Source organism: Triticum dicoccoides, chromosome 7B (genome assembly GCF_002162155.2).
Source record: "Triticum dicoccoides isolate Atlit2015 ecotype Zavitan chromosome 7B, WEW_v2.0, whole genome shotgun sequence".
NCBI lineage: Eukaryota > Viridiplantae > Streptophyta > Magnoliopsida > Poales > Poaceae > Triticum > Triticum dicoccoides.
The window spans coordinates 625,466,896-625,481,911 of NC_041393.1; the positions used below are offsets into that span (position 1 = coordinate 625,466,896).

At 40.9% G+C, this 15,016-nt stretch overlaps 1 protein-coding gene across 3 annotated transcripts; it reads left to right on the top strand.

The window, feature by feature from the left end:
• Nucleotides 1–1,280: 1,280 nt before the first annotated feature.
• On the top strand, nt 1,281–11,190 carry LOC119340254 (DNA polymerase alpha subunit B-like). Of its 3 annotated transcripts, XR_005164461.1 has the most exons (18): nt 1,282–1,446; nt 1,555–1,630; nt 3,532–3,663; nt 3,779–4,148; nt 4,215–4,310; nt 4,394–4,473; nt 4,567–4,642; nt 4,711–4,878; nt 6,082–6,186; nt 6,274–6,369; nt 6,453–6,545; nt 6,863–6,904; nt 6,981–7,022; nt 7,416–7,546; nt 7,637–7,763; nt 7,903–8,060; nt 8,213–8,350; nt 9,201–9,442. XR_005164461.1 is itself a non-coding variant. In XM_037612156.1 (17 exons), the coding sequence occupies exons 1-16, from the start codon at nt 1,368–1,370 to the stop codon at nt 8,053–8,055; spliced, it is 1,866 nt and encodes a 621-aa protein (XP_037468053.1). In that variant the 5' UTR covers nt 1,281–1,367; the 3' UTR covers nt 8,056–8,060; nt 11,139–11,190. The 3 variants fall into 3 exon arrangements, 2 of the variants coding, with proteins under 2 accessions (XP_037468053.1, XP_037468052.1); XM_037612156.1 differs by lacking the exons at nt 8,213–8,350; nt 9,201–9,442 and adding an exon at nt 11,139–11,190 and having other exon boundaries at nt 1,281–1,446; XM_037612155.1 differs by lacking the exon at nt 9,201–9,442 and having other exon boundaries at nt 8,213–8,486.
• Nucleotides 11,191–15,016: the final 3,826 nt, after the last annotated feature.

Genomic DNA, 15,016 nt, shown 5'->3' on the forward strand with positions numbered 1-15,016 from the left:
AATTTGAAAATGGGACCTTTAGCCCCAGTTTGAGACAAGAACCGGGACTAAAGGTCTAATCTTTAGTCCCGGTTTGAGGGCTTCGCACCCTTTAGTCCCGATTCGTGTCTCAAACTGGGACTAAAAGGCTCATTCGAACCGTGACTAATGCCTTTAACCGTACGAACCGGGACCAATGCCCCCATAGGTACCGGTTCGTGACTAAACCAGGACTAATGGGCTTATCTGGCCCCGAACGAAAGCCCTGTTTTCTACTAGTGTTAGAAGGGGTAACCAGCTTTTTGTTTGTTTAGTCTAGTTACCCTCGTGGTCAGATCTAATGACCGTCCAAACGGAAGTGTGGCAAAATCTCGGCGTTCTGTTGCTGCACGTGTTAGGGTTTGCTTCGGTGCTCCTATTCCATGAGGTTACGTGTTGGATATAGGACAAACACGTGGGCCGTTCCCTCTCGGTGCGCTAGTTCGGTAGACCCATATTCTGCTCACTACTTGCTCTTTTATTTTGCTTGTCTTTTTTGGTTACTAATTTTTCTGAATCATGATCAAATCAAAGACACAAAACACATGAAAATGAATTAATTCTGAATAAGAACACAATAATATTTTCCTTAAAACTCGTGAACAAGAAATGAATTACTTGTGAATTCAAAAAATGTTCGCAAATTTTAGAAATGTTATCAATTATAAAATGATCATGGCTTCAAAATTTGTTCATGAATTTGGAAAGAAAAAAATCTGCAAATTCAAAAAATATTTGCGAATATGGGAAAATCGTGAATTCAAAAAATAATCATGAATTTTAAAATTTTTATAAATTCTAAAAGAATTTTTAGCTAACTCAAAAAATATTCATAAATTCAAAATATGTCTACAGAATTCACAAAATGTTAATGATTGTTCTGTTAATTTTATAATTATTTGTGAATTTAAAAGTGTGTATAAATTTGTTTTTTTTCATGATTCCAGTTTTTCTTCATGAAATCAAACAATGTTCAGGAATTAAAAAATTCTCGTGGATTCAAAAAGGCAAAAAAACGCGAATGGAAAACAAGTATTATAGAACAAAAAAACCGGTTCTTCCCGAGCAAACAGAAAAATGGGCCAGCCCATGTACCGGCGGGGCTCTCGTCAGTGCGCGGCGTTGCGCTGTTTTCCCCACGTTACCCGGGAATAGGATCCACCGCAAAATCTTTCCCGCCATTTGGCCTCTCGTGTTCCCGCCACTTCCTCCCCTGACCCCAAATCCATCCGTCCGTCCCATCCCACTCTCTCCCCCATCTCCGCCGCCGAAACCCAAATCCCCACCCGACCGAGCCGCCGCTCCCCGACGCCCCGTCCCTCCGCAGAGCCAGCCCGCCCACAGCCGCGATGGAGGAGGAGATCCGCGCGGAGTTCGAGGGCAGCGGCTTCACCATCGGCGGCGACAGCGCCCAGATCCTCTCCACGCGTAAGCAGGCGCCCCCTCGTTTCCCCGGTTTTCTTGTGCTCCATTCCGTTTGGTCGGTGCCGGCTGGTTTGCTGATGCGCGTGGTGTTGGTTCCTCTGTGTTTGGCAGTGCTGACCTACTGCGTCAACTACAAGATGAGCCCCGCGGATCTCGTCTCCAACTGGGAGGTCTACTACCTCAACAGGTCAGTCCGCATAGGATTAAAAAATTGCACAATGTTGTAATTTCTTTCACATAGAGCCGTCTAAGTTTTGATGACAATCATCGATTCTGACCTTTATTGGTACCATATCTGAAACATGTCATTTGAGTTTGGGGAAAAATGTACTACTGAATATTTGTTCTGGATATAAGCCAGTAATTCTTCAGTAATGTGATTTATGAGCATTCGATTAATCCTAGAAGAAGTAGCGATGTTTTTGTGCGATTCCTGGTACGTACATTTCATGTTTTGCTCGAATGGATATCAGTAGCGCATGGAAGCACACATCATTGCCAGGAACTCCCTAGGCCATTCAATTGTTTTAGCTGGCTCTTCGAAGCATGCAATTCGGGTCCTGTATTTACGTGTTACTTTTGATCTATGCTCTGGAATATAGTTTGGTAGCACTAGTTGCATAACATTTTTTGTCTTCCCTGTTATTTTTCTTTTCCGAATGTAAATTCCACAAAGCTACATGTATTCTGTATTAGCTATCACAATACTCCAGATTTAAGCACCTCTTTCACGTAGCTACAGATTTAAGAAGCATTTGCATCTCTTAACTTTAGATCTTAGCTTGAACCTTACATAGTGTCAGCCTGACAACCATGGCTTACACTAACCCATTATATTATGGATGTGCCACCAAGCTCCTTCCCGTATCCATCTCACTTGCAGGTGTGAAAATGGATAAATGGGTTGCGTCAGGGCCAAGTTTGAACGCCCCTGTCTGGTGCCTTTCTCTGGGGAAACTATTTTTTCTTTTGTCAACATTTCATTTTTGCATGGCCTGGCCATGAACTCATGATCACCTGCCAAAAACATGCATAGAGTTTTAGGGTTACTGTGATGAGCGGTCTGGCTGTGGTAGAGCGCTAATGAACCTTGGTTGGCCCATCTCCATGTTGCCTGGCTGATGGCATGAGGAGTGCTCCTTCGTGACACCACTGTTATGGCCCGATGTGGGCTTGGGGCACTGATATGTGGGTCAGTTTTGTCAGGGCAGTGACACAACAATCAGACCTGAAACCTGGAGTTTCGTTGAATCAAACTTGAGTTTGGTGACACATAAGCTTCTGAAATCAGTGACTATGTGAACTAGATGCTTAAATCTGTAGTGTGAAATGTCCCAATAGTCACTATATTAGCAGAGAGTAGCTAATTTTATTACATTGAAATACCACCCCCTGTTATTCAAATGTCTCGGAGAGGTAATTTGTTTCAGAAATCAGTAGCTATATGAACTAGATGCTTAAATCTGTGGTGCTTTTGTATGTGATTAGTAAAATACTGTATATATTTAGCCATCACTACCAAATTAGTGTGAAATGCCCCAATAGTCATTATATCACGGAAGAATAGCTAATTTTGTTACATTCAAATACTATCCCCTGATATTCAAATGTCTCAGTGGTATTTTTTTTTTCTGAAATCCGTAGCTAATCAAGTAGTACACCTTGAGAATAGCGGATAGACACGCGCAAAGGAGTAGATCCACCTTTGCAAGTATGATCCGCTTGTCCCTTGACGATGGAGCACTCGCCATGGTGATGTCCGTAGAGCATCACTACCTCTATATCTTTATACCTGTGGACATAATCTATCATCAAGCTTATTTGTATTTCCTGTCGAGGCGTTAAGTCTTATGCATATTTAGGCAGTGAAATGGCTGAAATCTTGTGGCTCATGTTGTATACTGGCCTGATGCACTAAGAATTCTGCCCGACGTTCATTACACCATGTCCTGTATTTTAGATTTTCTGAACTCTATCTGACAAACCATATTTGCTACAAATTACAGCTCTGGTGGAGAAACTTATATTTTGTTTTGTTCTTTATTACATGATACTGCCCAAGGAAACTGAACCAACTGATTTATGCAGGCAACTGGATGGGTTAAAGGTTGAAAGCTCATACCTGGATGGCTTTCTGTCACACCTTCAAAATGAAGTAAAGGAAAAGCTTATAAAAGAAGAAACAGACCTTCACATTTACTCCAGTAATGATGTTGACATGTTAGTTCCAAATCCAGGATTCTCTGATGTGCATTGGTTCTACTTCACTTTTAGCAAAAGTGTATACTTTTTTCTATTGTCAAGGAAAAACATAATGTAGAAGTAACTGTTGCAGGCTCTTGAGCAATACACACACAGATGAAGAGGGCTTCCTGGGCACACCAAGCACGAAACAGGAAAAGCCACATGGAGAGTCATCTAACTCCGAGCTAACTCCTCTGACAACTGAAAGGCCATCATCCACAAGAGCGGCTAAAACAAATGGTGATCGTATTACCCCTTTTGCTCAACGAGTAAATAAATTTACTCAGCATTATGTTCTGAATGCTGATAACATGGCTAGCGTGCCAAGTAAAGACGAGGTTGAAACCTCAGAAGATGAATTAATTAGAAGGATCCAACCAAGTCAAAAATGTACCTTGCAAGTTCAACGATCAAAGCCCGAACCAGGTTGCAGGTTCATGTATGACAGGATGGAAGACCGAGTAAGGGCAATACTTATTTGTTTGTTTAATTGGTACCTATAGCTGCTTATTATATTATGTTTCCAGTTTAATTACCTGGAAGATCGTATTGGAAGGTCAGCAAGATTGTTTTCTGCAACTGGGCTTTGTGGACAACCTGCAGATGCTACCCTTGCTTCAGAGGTTTGCTGCATGCCGTCTGAACTTTCCTGAGTGAACTATCATTTTTTATCTTGAAAGCAGATGCAATTATTCTTGCTTTTCAGGAGAACATGTTTGCAGTTGGCATGGTAATTTGCGATGGGGAAGGTCGTTTGAATGAAAAATCTATCTTGTTGCAGGGCAGGTAAGTGTGCTTCTTGGGCCTGTTCACCTGGACTTTTTCTGGTCACTATTTGGTTGTTTCTTTAGGCTAACTATAAGGATCAACTTTTTCTAGTGTTGAGCACTCCAGGGGACAGCGTGTACGCCTTGATTTGAAGGATATAAACCAATTCTCTTTGTTTCCTGGCCAGGTATGCACAGCTTGTTCTCATGCCATATGCATTATCTAGTGCACTATTAACATAAAGTTGAATAACAGGTTGTGGGTATTGAAGGCCACAATCCTAGTGGACACTGTTTTGTCGCATCAAAGTTGATTGATTCCATACCAGTTTCTGTGGATGATCAACTGCCTTGTGCTAAGAAACAAGCTGTTGACCATGAAGGACATCAAAATTCGAACACACTATCAAGGGTGTTGTCATTGGTTAGTCCCTGATTATTGGAGAAACATTGGAGTGCAATACCTGTTTGATTATTTATGTTATCGTTACATGCTAGCAATAAACTGATGATTTATTTACTCTAGAAGGAAAGTATGATTCAGTACTACCATGACAATGTTCATTCTATCATCAAAAAACATAGAATCATTTTATTTTCCTCTTTTCCTTGCCTTGCTATTGGAGTACCATTCACTTCACATTTTGTATTCCAAATGACTAGGAGAACGGTAGGCTGGTAGAATGTCCTTAGAACTAAGGAACTCAAATCTTTAATAGTATTTATCCTCAGAACTAATCAACTCAAATCTTAGTTATTTACTATCAATACATTTTAACAAAAAATGTACCCATGCATGAAAATTTGTCACCTACAATGTTGACACAGTAATAGGCTGTTTGGTTCGTGTCCTGGCCTGGGGAATCACACCCAGGCAGCATCATCCAACCCTGGCCTTACAAATTAAACACCTGAGATTACTGCCTAGCCATGGCAAGCTGGCCATGACAGCAACCAAACATGCACTATATGCAGCAACATATATTTCTTATACTGTCTTTACCAGACTTAGCTACATTGTTTTTATGAAAAGGACCAAACTTAGCGACATGTTATAATAATAGTGCTCACTGATAGTATATATTTTTTCTTGCAAAGGACTGCGTCTTGATGCATAGATAGATAAAGAAGGTTTTTACAGACCTGAAATGAGCCACATTACAGCGCCAAGCTCCTAAATGCAATGATCCAGGGGAAGGATCTCCCTTAGTAGGGGTGACCAAAGCCGAGAAACTGTTCTCACCCCCAGGTAGACATTGTACAGCTTCACTGTGCGGCCTGTCCACACAATATAATTCCTCCCTGAGTGCCAGTAGCCGGCAAGCAGAAATAATTGCGGGGCTTCCATTACTGGAGAAGGGGTTACAATTGTCAACTTAGTCTCTTGGAGGCAGACATGGACACGCCTGTTGTGCTGACAAGGCTCTGAACACCTGTACGCTGAGGTCGACTATTTAGCCCCCGTACATTCCACACCAACATCTTAGGTTCGTATAACACTGGAACGACGGAGACACCCGAGAGATGAGGGCGAGGTGGCCAGATCTTGGCGAGGCTACAACCTATACGTTGTTGTGATCATCATGATAATGGAGTTTTATAGTTAGTTTTCTCATTCTTCTTACAGGTCATTGCAGCAGGTCCCTTCACAACAACCGACAATCTTTTGTTCGAGCCATTGCAAGAATTACTCTCGTATGCATGCCGTAAGCAGCCCCAATTGCTCATACTGGTGAGGCCTTTGGATCCCGACCAGGAAATATTGTGTGTATTTATATGTTTCATTGCTACACATATGAATTACTATTTTTTTCCATAGATGGGACCCTTTATCGACTCTGATCATCCTGAAATCAAAAAAGGAACTTCTGACCAGAGCTTTCATGATATTTTCCATTTTGAGATTCTGAGGAAGGTAGGTAGTGACAAAAGATTCATGCCTGCAGGTTGAAAAATCCATTACTAAGTAATACTAGTTTGTTTCATATCTTTGTCCAGCTTCAAGATTTTACCCAGTATTTGGGGCATAATGTTCGCGTAATTCTTGTTCCATCTGTGCGTGATGCTCACCATGACGCTGTTTTCCCCCAGGTGTGTAGCTTTCCTCATTTAGAGACACCAGCCTTTAATTTTCTGTTTTGCAATTATAAACACAATGCTATGTTATGATGTATCAACAAATGTCTAGTCCTGCTAAACATATTTACTACCATCTTAAACCAGAACTGCCCTACATTTAGGGATTGTCTAAGCTAGGGCCTGTTAATATGTGTAACTGAACGTGCTTTATCTATTTGTGCTTTCTTTTAGCTATCGATCCACACATCTGTATTTGCTTATGATGCATCTCTTTGTTCTGTTTATTGCGAAGAACTCTAATGATATATCTGTGCTATTGCTGTCTGCAGCCTGCATTTGACTTGCATTTACCTGAAGATATGACACAACAGGTAATACATCACTCTTTATGATTAATTTTTTGCTAAATATCTAATAATTATATTCTTTTGTTCTGTTTTTATGCAGATTACTTGTCTGTCAAATCCAAGTCTGTTCAGTTCTAATGAGGTACGCCTATCAAATTGGACGAAAGAATTTATGTGATGGACACGCATACAGTTTGATGTTACACAACACAATTATGCAAGCTACAAGGCACTTGCAATAATATTTGTTAGTTATATCTATATTTATGCTCCTTTTTTCTGCTATTATGCTACGAAGTAATATTTTGAATTATGGCCATTTAGCTTACGGAAGTATTCTCTTTATGTTAGCCTTAAGATACTTATTTTATTTTCTACCTTAGTGTTACATGTTCAGGAAGAGTGAATTCCCCATTGGGCCTACTTTGTGTACCCAGCTCGGATGATGTGGATTACGTTCATGCATGTTATAAAACAAATCAATTAGCCTTATTATGTTAGCCTTCTGTACAACTGTTTGTCTTTCCTGTTCCAGATACAATTTGGCTGTTGCACGGTAGACATCTTGAAACAGCTGAGTGGTGATGAAATTTCTCGCAAGCCACCTGGAGGAAAGGCCGCAGATAGGATTGGGAGACTTGCAACACATATAGTGAAGCAACAAAGGCAATTTTGTTTCTATTAAGCAAATTTGTGTTACTCAGGACAGACGATGTTTGTAGTTCTGAATTCTTACACAACATACCCATCTTACAGCTACTACCCTCTGTATCCACCTGCTGCTGGTGTGCCCATGGACTTCTCACTTGCCAAGGAAGCATTGGAGATCCCATCAGCTCCTGATGTTCTTCTGCTTCCTTCTGATCTTGCTCCATCTGTGAAGGTAATTGTGTGATACACACTGTAATCTTGAAATTTCAAAATCGTTAGGTCATGAGGGAGCTTGATTTTTCATGTTGTACTTTTTAGCTAATTATATTTGTTTCCTGATGAAATGATATCAAGCAAACTTTGTGAAGCAGGTGCTTTCCGTAAACGAAGACACGGAGGAACATAAAAGGTTCATCTGTGTGAACCCTGGGAGGCTAGCAAAAGGTATCGGTGGAGGCACGTTTGTAGAGCTTTACTACAACGAGGACACTGAGAAGACGAAAGCCTTCATTATGCGCATCTAAGAAAGGTACGGGGTTGTAATTTATCAGTTAATGAAAATTAAACAAAGGCACTTATCTGGAAATCATCCACATCGATTATGTGTCCAGCCTTCCTCCGTGAGCAGTTTCAGCAAGGAAAATCAACTCATTTCTGACGTACTTTATTGTCACTTTGCAGAATTTGTAACATTTTCCTATTCACCAAGTACCGGACTGGAAAAATGAGACTAGTGTGAAGTACATCCGTTCTGTTCTTTTTGCCCCACTCTGCTGTGAATTGGATCCAGGGAGTCTGTAAGCCTGTATTTCTAGTTAGGTAATTCAGCTTAGTATTGGTGGAAAATATCTCCCAAACTTATTTGTAACCTGCACGTACATTTTATATTCAGCACAAACTCAACAGCCTATGTTTGGGAATTGGTCAGCTTCAATTATGCATTTATTATACTATAGCCTCTGTTCCAACCCTTGTCTTGGAAACACCGTGAAGTCATCTGACCTGAATTCTCAAACTGTGGGGGTAACAGGGGGTTGCTACACAAACAAGATAGCCCGCCCATGGACGGTGCTCACCGAGTGAACAAACATGACAGAGGATATCGGTCGTCCGCATTTGCAGTGTGTGAACCAAGAGGGTTATGAGTTAATTAACATAGATTCTTTGAGCTTCTTCACTGTAGAGCTAGTTTCACAACTTGCATCATGATACCTCCCATGCCTAGGGAAATAACCAATAAGATATATATCAAATAGGATAATTTGCTTGATACATTCCACTTTATTACATGGAGAAGAATAGAAACACCCCCTAATGCTCAGTTGATTCCTCTTCTCTGATGATGGAAACAGAGGCATATATATGATGAACTAGGTAGAGAAATCGAGTAGAGTGATAGGTGTAGTTTGACCTCAGTTTGTTTTGAAGCACAAATTATGGTCCGCCATAAAGATGGTTCGTACTCTACCATAGGAGTAAATAGAGAAGCATCAAGACTCCATAAATACTCATCTCTTATTCATTCTTTTCTAATTGCCAAATCTTTGCGCATATATCCTGGAAGCGAGAGAAATCATCCACATCCCTTATGTGGCAAGCGTTTCTCTGTGACCAGTTTCAGCAAGGAAAATCAACTAATTTCTGATGTACTTTATGTCACTTTTTGCAGAATTTGTAGCATTTTCCTATCGACCAAGTACCGGACTGGAAAGATGAGACTAGTGTGAAGTACATCCGTTCTGTTCTTAGTGCCCTACTGCTGTGAATTGGATCCAGGGAGTCCGTAAGCCTGTAATTCTAGTTAGTTAATTCACCTTAGTATTGGTGGAAAACATTCTCCGAAACTTATTTGTAACCTGTACGTACATTTTATATTCAGCACAAACTCAACATTCTATATTTGGGAATTTATCAGCTTCTATTCTCCATTCATTGTACTAAAGCCCTCTGTTCAACCCTGTCTTGGAGACACCGCGAAGTCCTCTGATTTGGATTCTCGAACTGAAACCAATTGGATTTTGATCTGTCCCAACTAGAATCGTCCATGACTTCCATGTACATCTTGGCAATGTGCATGTCTCAAATTCCCAATACAAAGAATATATTTTCTGTAAGCACATGTCGAAACAGTCTATTTTGCTGCAATTCTAGCCAGGTCAAGAAGAGACGGCTCATCATCACCTCTGAGCCAAGCCAACCACAGAATGACAAATTCATAGTGCTGCCTCCTGATGGAATCAACAAGTGTACACCGCGAAGCTTGATTATACAAGGCAAACAACATAGGTCCTCTGATGACGCGAACCAAGGGCAAAACTCAAGAACATATGGATAACTAGATCCAAACCACACGGTCAACGTACTTTCTTACAAATCCCGAACGAAAAAACATGGTGAGAGGTTTCGTCCCCAAGTTTTAAGACAAGCAATTCTTCAGTTACACATGGAGAATCTTCTCCACAAGAGGAGGTCTCCGAGTTTTCACCTTGTAAGTGGCATTGCTCTCCATGAAGAGCCATCTCCACAATGAAGGAACCCCACAAGGAGAGGGTAGATGAGCTAAGCTCTATCAATAGTTCTAATGTTATTATTTTTGAAGTTGAAGAGGAGGTGGGGGAAGAGTATGTATGGTCCACCCACAAAGGGGTAAGTGGGAAGGGAAAGATACATGGGTTGGGCCGAACTTCGTTCTCGCAGGCACGACGTGGTGGCGGGGGTGGGGGAGGGAGTTCTGGGGTTTGGAGAAATGATTTGGCTCGGAGGCTCTGAGGTGGGTCACTGACTCCAGGGCATCTCTGGGCAGCCTTCGGGTTTTCTAGAGAGCTGACCAGGAACGACAAAGGATGTTGGTCGTCCCTGCAAGCTTTCCTGGTCAGGGAGAGCGAATGTGTTAGGTTTCTAAACACGAAATTATTTGTATGCTTCTAAATATGCCAACAACATAACAGGGCGAATGCATTTGCAACGTGTGAACAGATATGATTATGAGTTAATTAACATTAGCTCTGCGAACTTCTTCACCGAAGAGCTAGTTTCACAACTTCTTGCATCCTGATACCTCCCATGCCTAGGGAAATAACCATTAAGATATCGAGTATGACAATTTGCTGGATAAATTCCACTTTATTACATGGCAGAGAATAGGAACCTACACCCCCTATAGCTTAGTTGATTTTTCTTCTCTCTGATGATGATGGAAAACGAGGCATATATATGATGGACTGGGTTGGCTGTGTGCATCAGAGATGTAGAGGCCGGGGGTTATCCTCCTTTTTGAAGAAAAAATATATGATGGACCGGGTAAAGAAATCAAGTAGAGTGATAGGGCTAGTTCGACCTCAGTTTGTTTTGAAAAAGCACAAAATGATGGGCCGCCATAAAAAAGAAGGTTAGTACTCTACCATAGAAGGAGTAAACAGAGAAGCGTCAAGACTTCATAACTACTCATCTCTTATCATTCTTCTCTACTGTATTTGCCAAATCTTTGCGCCTATATCCTGAAAGTGAAGGTAATCATCCACATCACTATGTGGCAAGCCTTTCTCTGTGACCAGTTTCAGCAAGGAAAATCAACTCATTTCTGACGTACTTAATTTTCACTTTGCAGAATTTGTAACATTTTCCTATTGACCAAGTACTGGACTGGAAAGATGAGACTAATATGAAGTACATCAGTTCTGTTCTTATCGCCCCGTTCTGCTCTGAATTAGATCCAGGGAATACGTAAGCCTGTAATTCTACTTTAGTTAATTCAGCTTAGTATTGGTGGAAAACATCTCCAAAACCTATTTGTAACATGTACGTACATTTCATATTCAGCACAAACTCAACAGTCTGTATTTGTCAGCTTAAATTCTCCATTCTTATAGTATAGCCTCTGTTTCAACCCTTGTCTTGGAAACACCGCAAAGTCATCTGGCTAGGAGGAGGCGGGGGCCGTGGAGGATAGAGTAGCGCTCAACTTCACTGTAATCAACGCCGAGCTCCTGCTCACACAACGTGTCTCGCTGCGACTCCAGTTTCATGTGTAGAGTGCGAGTAAACCACGATCAGACATCTCCCAGTCTAGCTGCTACCACCCTCCCGATGCCTATCATTCCTATCCAATGGCTGGACCGCCTGAGACAACGAGCGAAGAATTGAAAAAAAAAGGGAAGAACAAACCCAGCACCACTAGTTCTTCTAACGCTGGGAATTGTTATCTCAAATGATTTTAGGAAGGGAAGGGAGGTTGTGTGAATATGTAGGCTGTAGCTGAACTTGGAAATTAGGTGCGGAGAGTTATTCCAGTTGCAGGTTAAAAATCTGAATACTTTGAAACTATAACTTCACTTCTCATGAGAGGTGCTTCTTTCGCCAAAGTGTACTCATCCGGTAAGAAGAAGAGGATTTGATTATTTTCTACGCATGCCTCCTGCGCATGCATACTACAAAGTTGGGTGCAAGAGGCTAAGCTATCCTCGTGGAAAAACAGGCTAACGTGCAGGGAGTAAAGAAAAAGAATGTACATTTCTTGGAACTTTCTGTAAACCGATCAAGCAATCACAAATATTGATTTGTAAGAAAATGGACATATATTTCTTGGAAGTTACTGTACTCCGAGCAAGCAACCATAAATATCGATCTGTAAGAAACCCGACTCTTCTATGCAACCTGTGGGGTTGTAATCGTGGTCGTCTGCTGTCGTTGAGATGTGGTGGTCGCCCATTGTGTCTCCTTCATTCGTTGCCATCGACGAGATGCGACGACCACCTAAAATCTGCAACGAGATGGCCACCTCTCTCCATCCGGGGTTGACGTCGCTGCCATCTATGGGGTGCCTCTCGCGTGCCTCCGGCGTAGCATGCCGTCAATAGGATGTGGTAGCCGCCTACCTAGGGTCAATCTTGGTGGGAGTAGTATTAATTCCTTTGTTCGACCAGGTAAGGTGGCAACCCAACAAAGGGGCCCCACACAGGAAGCTAAGGCGATTGGGTTAAAAATGCCACTAAGGGGATATAAGTATATGAGTGATTAGAAATATTATTCTACCACTGTCTGTTGGGTTATTAACTGAAGACCGTTTCAAAAAGAAGCTCAACAATTCGAACGGTAAGCTTTTGTCATATGAATGATGACTTACCCTCATCAATGTTGTCCTTACTAGTCTACCGATGTTCAGGCTACCCTTTTTTGAGATATCTGAAGGGGTGTTAAAAAGGCTACACTTTTTATCGGTCTAGTTTCTTCCGGCAATGCGAGGAGTAGAAGCAGAAGTACACTAATGAGACATTTTGTGTAGGCCTGAGGATCAGGGTGGGTAGGGCATTGAAACCTAGAAATAAAAACAAGTGCTTACTCAGCAAATGATTGTATAAGCTACTTAACGAGGAAGACGTTTGGCAAGAGTTGTTGCATAAAAAATACCTGAACTCCAAAACATTATCCCAAGTAGATGCTAAGCCTACCCATTCATCATGTTGGAGGGGTTGGATGAAGGTCAAGTGATCCTTTTTTATGAGACGATTCTTTAGGGTTGTTGATGGCCAATTGACAAGTTTTTGGGAAGATACTTGGTTGGGTGAGACTCTATTAGCTTTACAATACCTAACTCTATATAACATTGTGTTTAGAAAATAGGATTCAGTGGCTCCTTTTCTTGGGGCTAGCCCTTTGAACATGCAATTCTACAGGGCTTTGCCAAGTGACAAATGGACTAAGTGGATTCATTTGGTTTCAATATAAGTTGATATCGATTAATCTAACTCAGAGGCCAGATTCATTCGAATGGACGTTAACCAGTAATTGTGTCTTTACTATGAAGTCGATGTATGCGGATATGATGGATTCCGAACCTATTTTTCACAGAAAACATCTTGAAAAACAAAGGTTCCTTCATAGATCGAAGTTTTCATGTGGTTTTTGCAAAGGAAGTAATTCTTACCAAAGATAATCTTGCTAAGCGTAACTGGCATGGTAGCAAAATTTTTTGTTTTCGTGATCAGGAGGAGAGACAATTCATCATTTATGCCTGTCATGTCCATTTACTACATTGATCTGGCGTACGATTCATGTTACATACAATTTAGCACCACGAACAAGTATTCCAAATTTGTTGGGGAAGTGGTTGAGTGGTATTCGTGATAAGCTGAAGGGACAAATCGGTGTGGGAGTTTGTGCAATTCTCTGGGCAATATGAATGCCGGAATGACTACATTTTTAACTGATCATCAACTCTTAATTTCTTGCAGGTTATCCATCGGGCTACAGCTTCAATCCATATCACTAGTAGAAAACAGGGCTTTGGTCCAGGCCGGGTTAGCCCATTAGTCCCGGTTCAGTCATGAACCGGGACTAATGTGAGCATTGGTTCCGGTTCATGCGGCAAAGGCATTAGTCTCGGTTCAAATGGGACCTTTAGTCCCGGTTGGTGCCACGAACCGGTACTAATGGATGCGATGCCCATTAGTACCGGTTCGTGCCAGGAACCGGTACTAATGGGGTTTGAGGCATTAGTACCGGTTCGTGGCACGAACCGGTACTAAAGGTCCCATTTTCAAACTGTACCCCCCCGGTGGATCGCCTTTTCAGTTTTGTAAAAAGCAAAAGAAAATGATAAAAACTTCAAAAATTAAAATCCTTCAAGATGTAGTTATGTTACTACATCTACTAGTTAGGAAAATTTTAAAACTTAAATTTGGACATGTTTTGCAAAAAGTGTAGGGAAAATGTAAAACGGCTATAAATTTTGCATACTATGTCAGAAAAAAACGTATAATATATCAAAATGTTCAGCACAAAAATCCGCATCCGATTTTGACAGCCTATGGCCTGTTTGCAAATTTTTACAATCCTCAAATTCTAAAAGGAAAAAAAGTTATGCTCAAATTTCAGGTTTTTTTTATTTTTTGTTAAATCTGGTCAAACTATGGTCAAATTACTTATTCAAGAAGTATTAGTGTTACTAAATAATTATTCAAGAATATTAGTGTTACTAAATAATTATTTCAGTTTTTTTTAAATTTTGGTCAAATCTGGTCAAACTGTGGTCAAACTATGGTCAAACTGTGGTCAAACAATGGTCAAACTACTTATTCAAGAAATATTAGTGTTACTAAATAATTATTTCATTGTTTTTGAATTTTGGTCAAATCTGGTCAAACCGTGGTCAAACTGTGGTCAAACTATGGTCAAACTGTGGTCAAACTACTTATTCAAGAAATATTAGTGTTACTAAATAATTATTGTTTTTAGAACAATAATTTCAAACTCAAACAGTGAAATGTGTGACTTCATGCTCAAGCTAAATTCCTGAGGGTTAATAGGATTGACATCTTACTATTGTCAGGACACTACTAGGAAAAGGCATGCTAGTGGCGCACCAGTTTTGCCTTCTAATGGCGCACTACTCGTGCGCCACTAGCATCACGGCATTAGAAATTAAATTCTAATGGCGTACCACTGGTGCGTCATTAGTATTGCCCACAGTGCGTCATTAGTGTGATT

Excerpts from the sequence above, each read along its gene's own strand:
- LOC119340254 (XM_037612156.1), top strand. The coding sequence starts at position 1,368 with ATGGAGGAGGAGATCCGCGCGGAGTTCGAGGGCAGCGGCTTCACCATC. Across the intron at positions 4,311-4,393 it reads ATGCTACCCTTGCTTCAGAG|GAGAACATGTTTGCAGTTGG; the intron begins GTTTGCTGCATG and ends CTTGCTTTTCAG. Across the intron at positions 4,474-4,566 it reads TCTATCTTGTTGCAGGGCAG|TGTTGAGCACTCCAGGGGAC; the intron begins GTAAGTGTGCTT and ends AACTTTTTCTAG.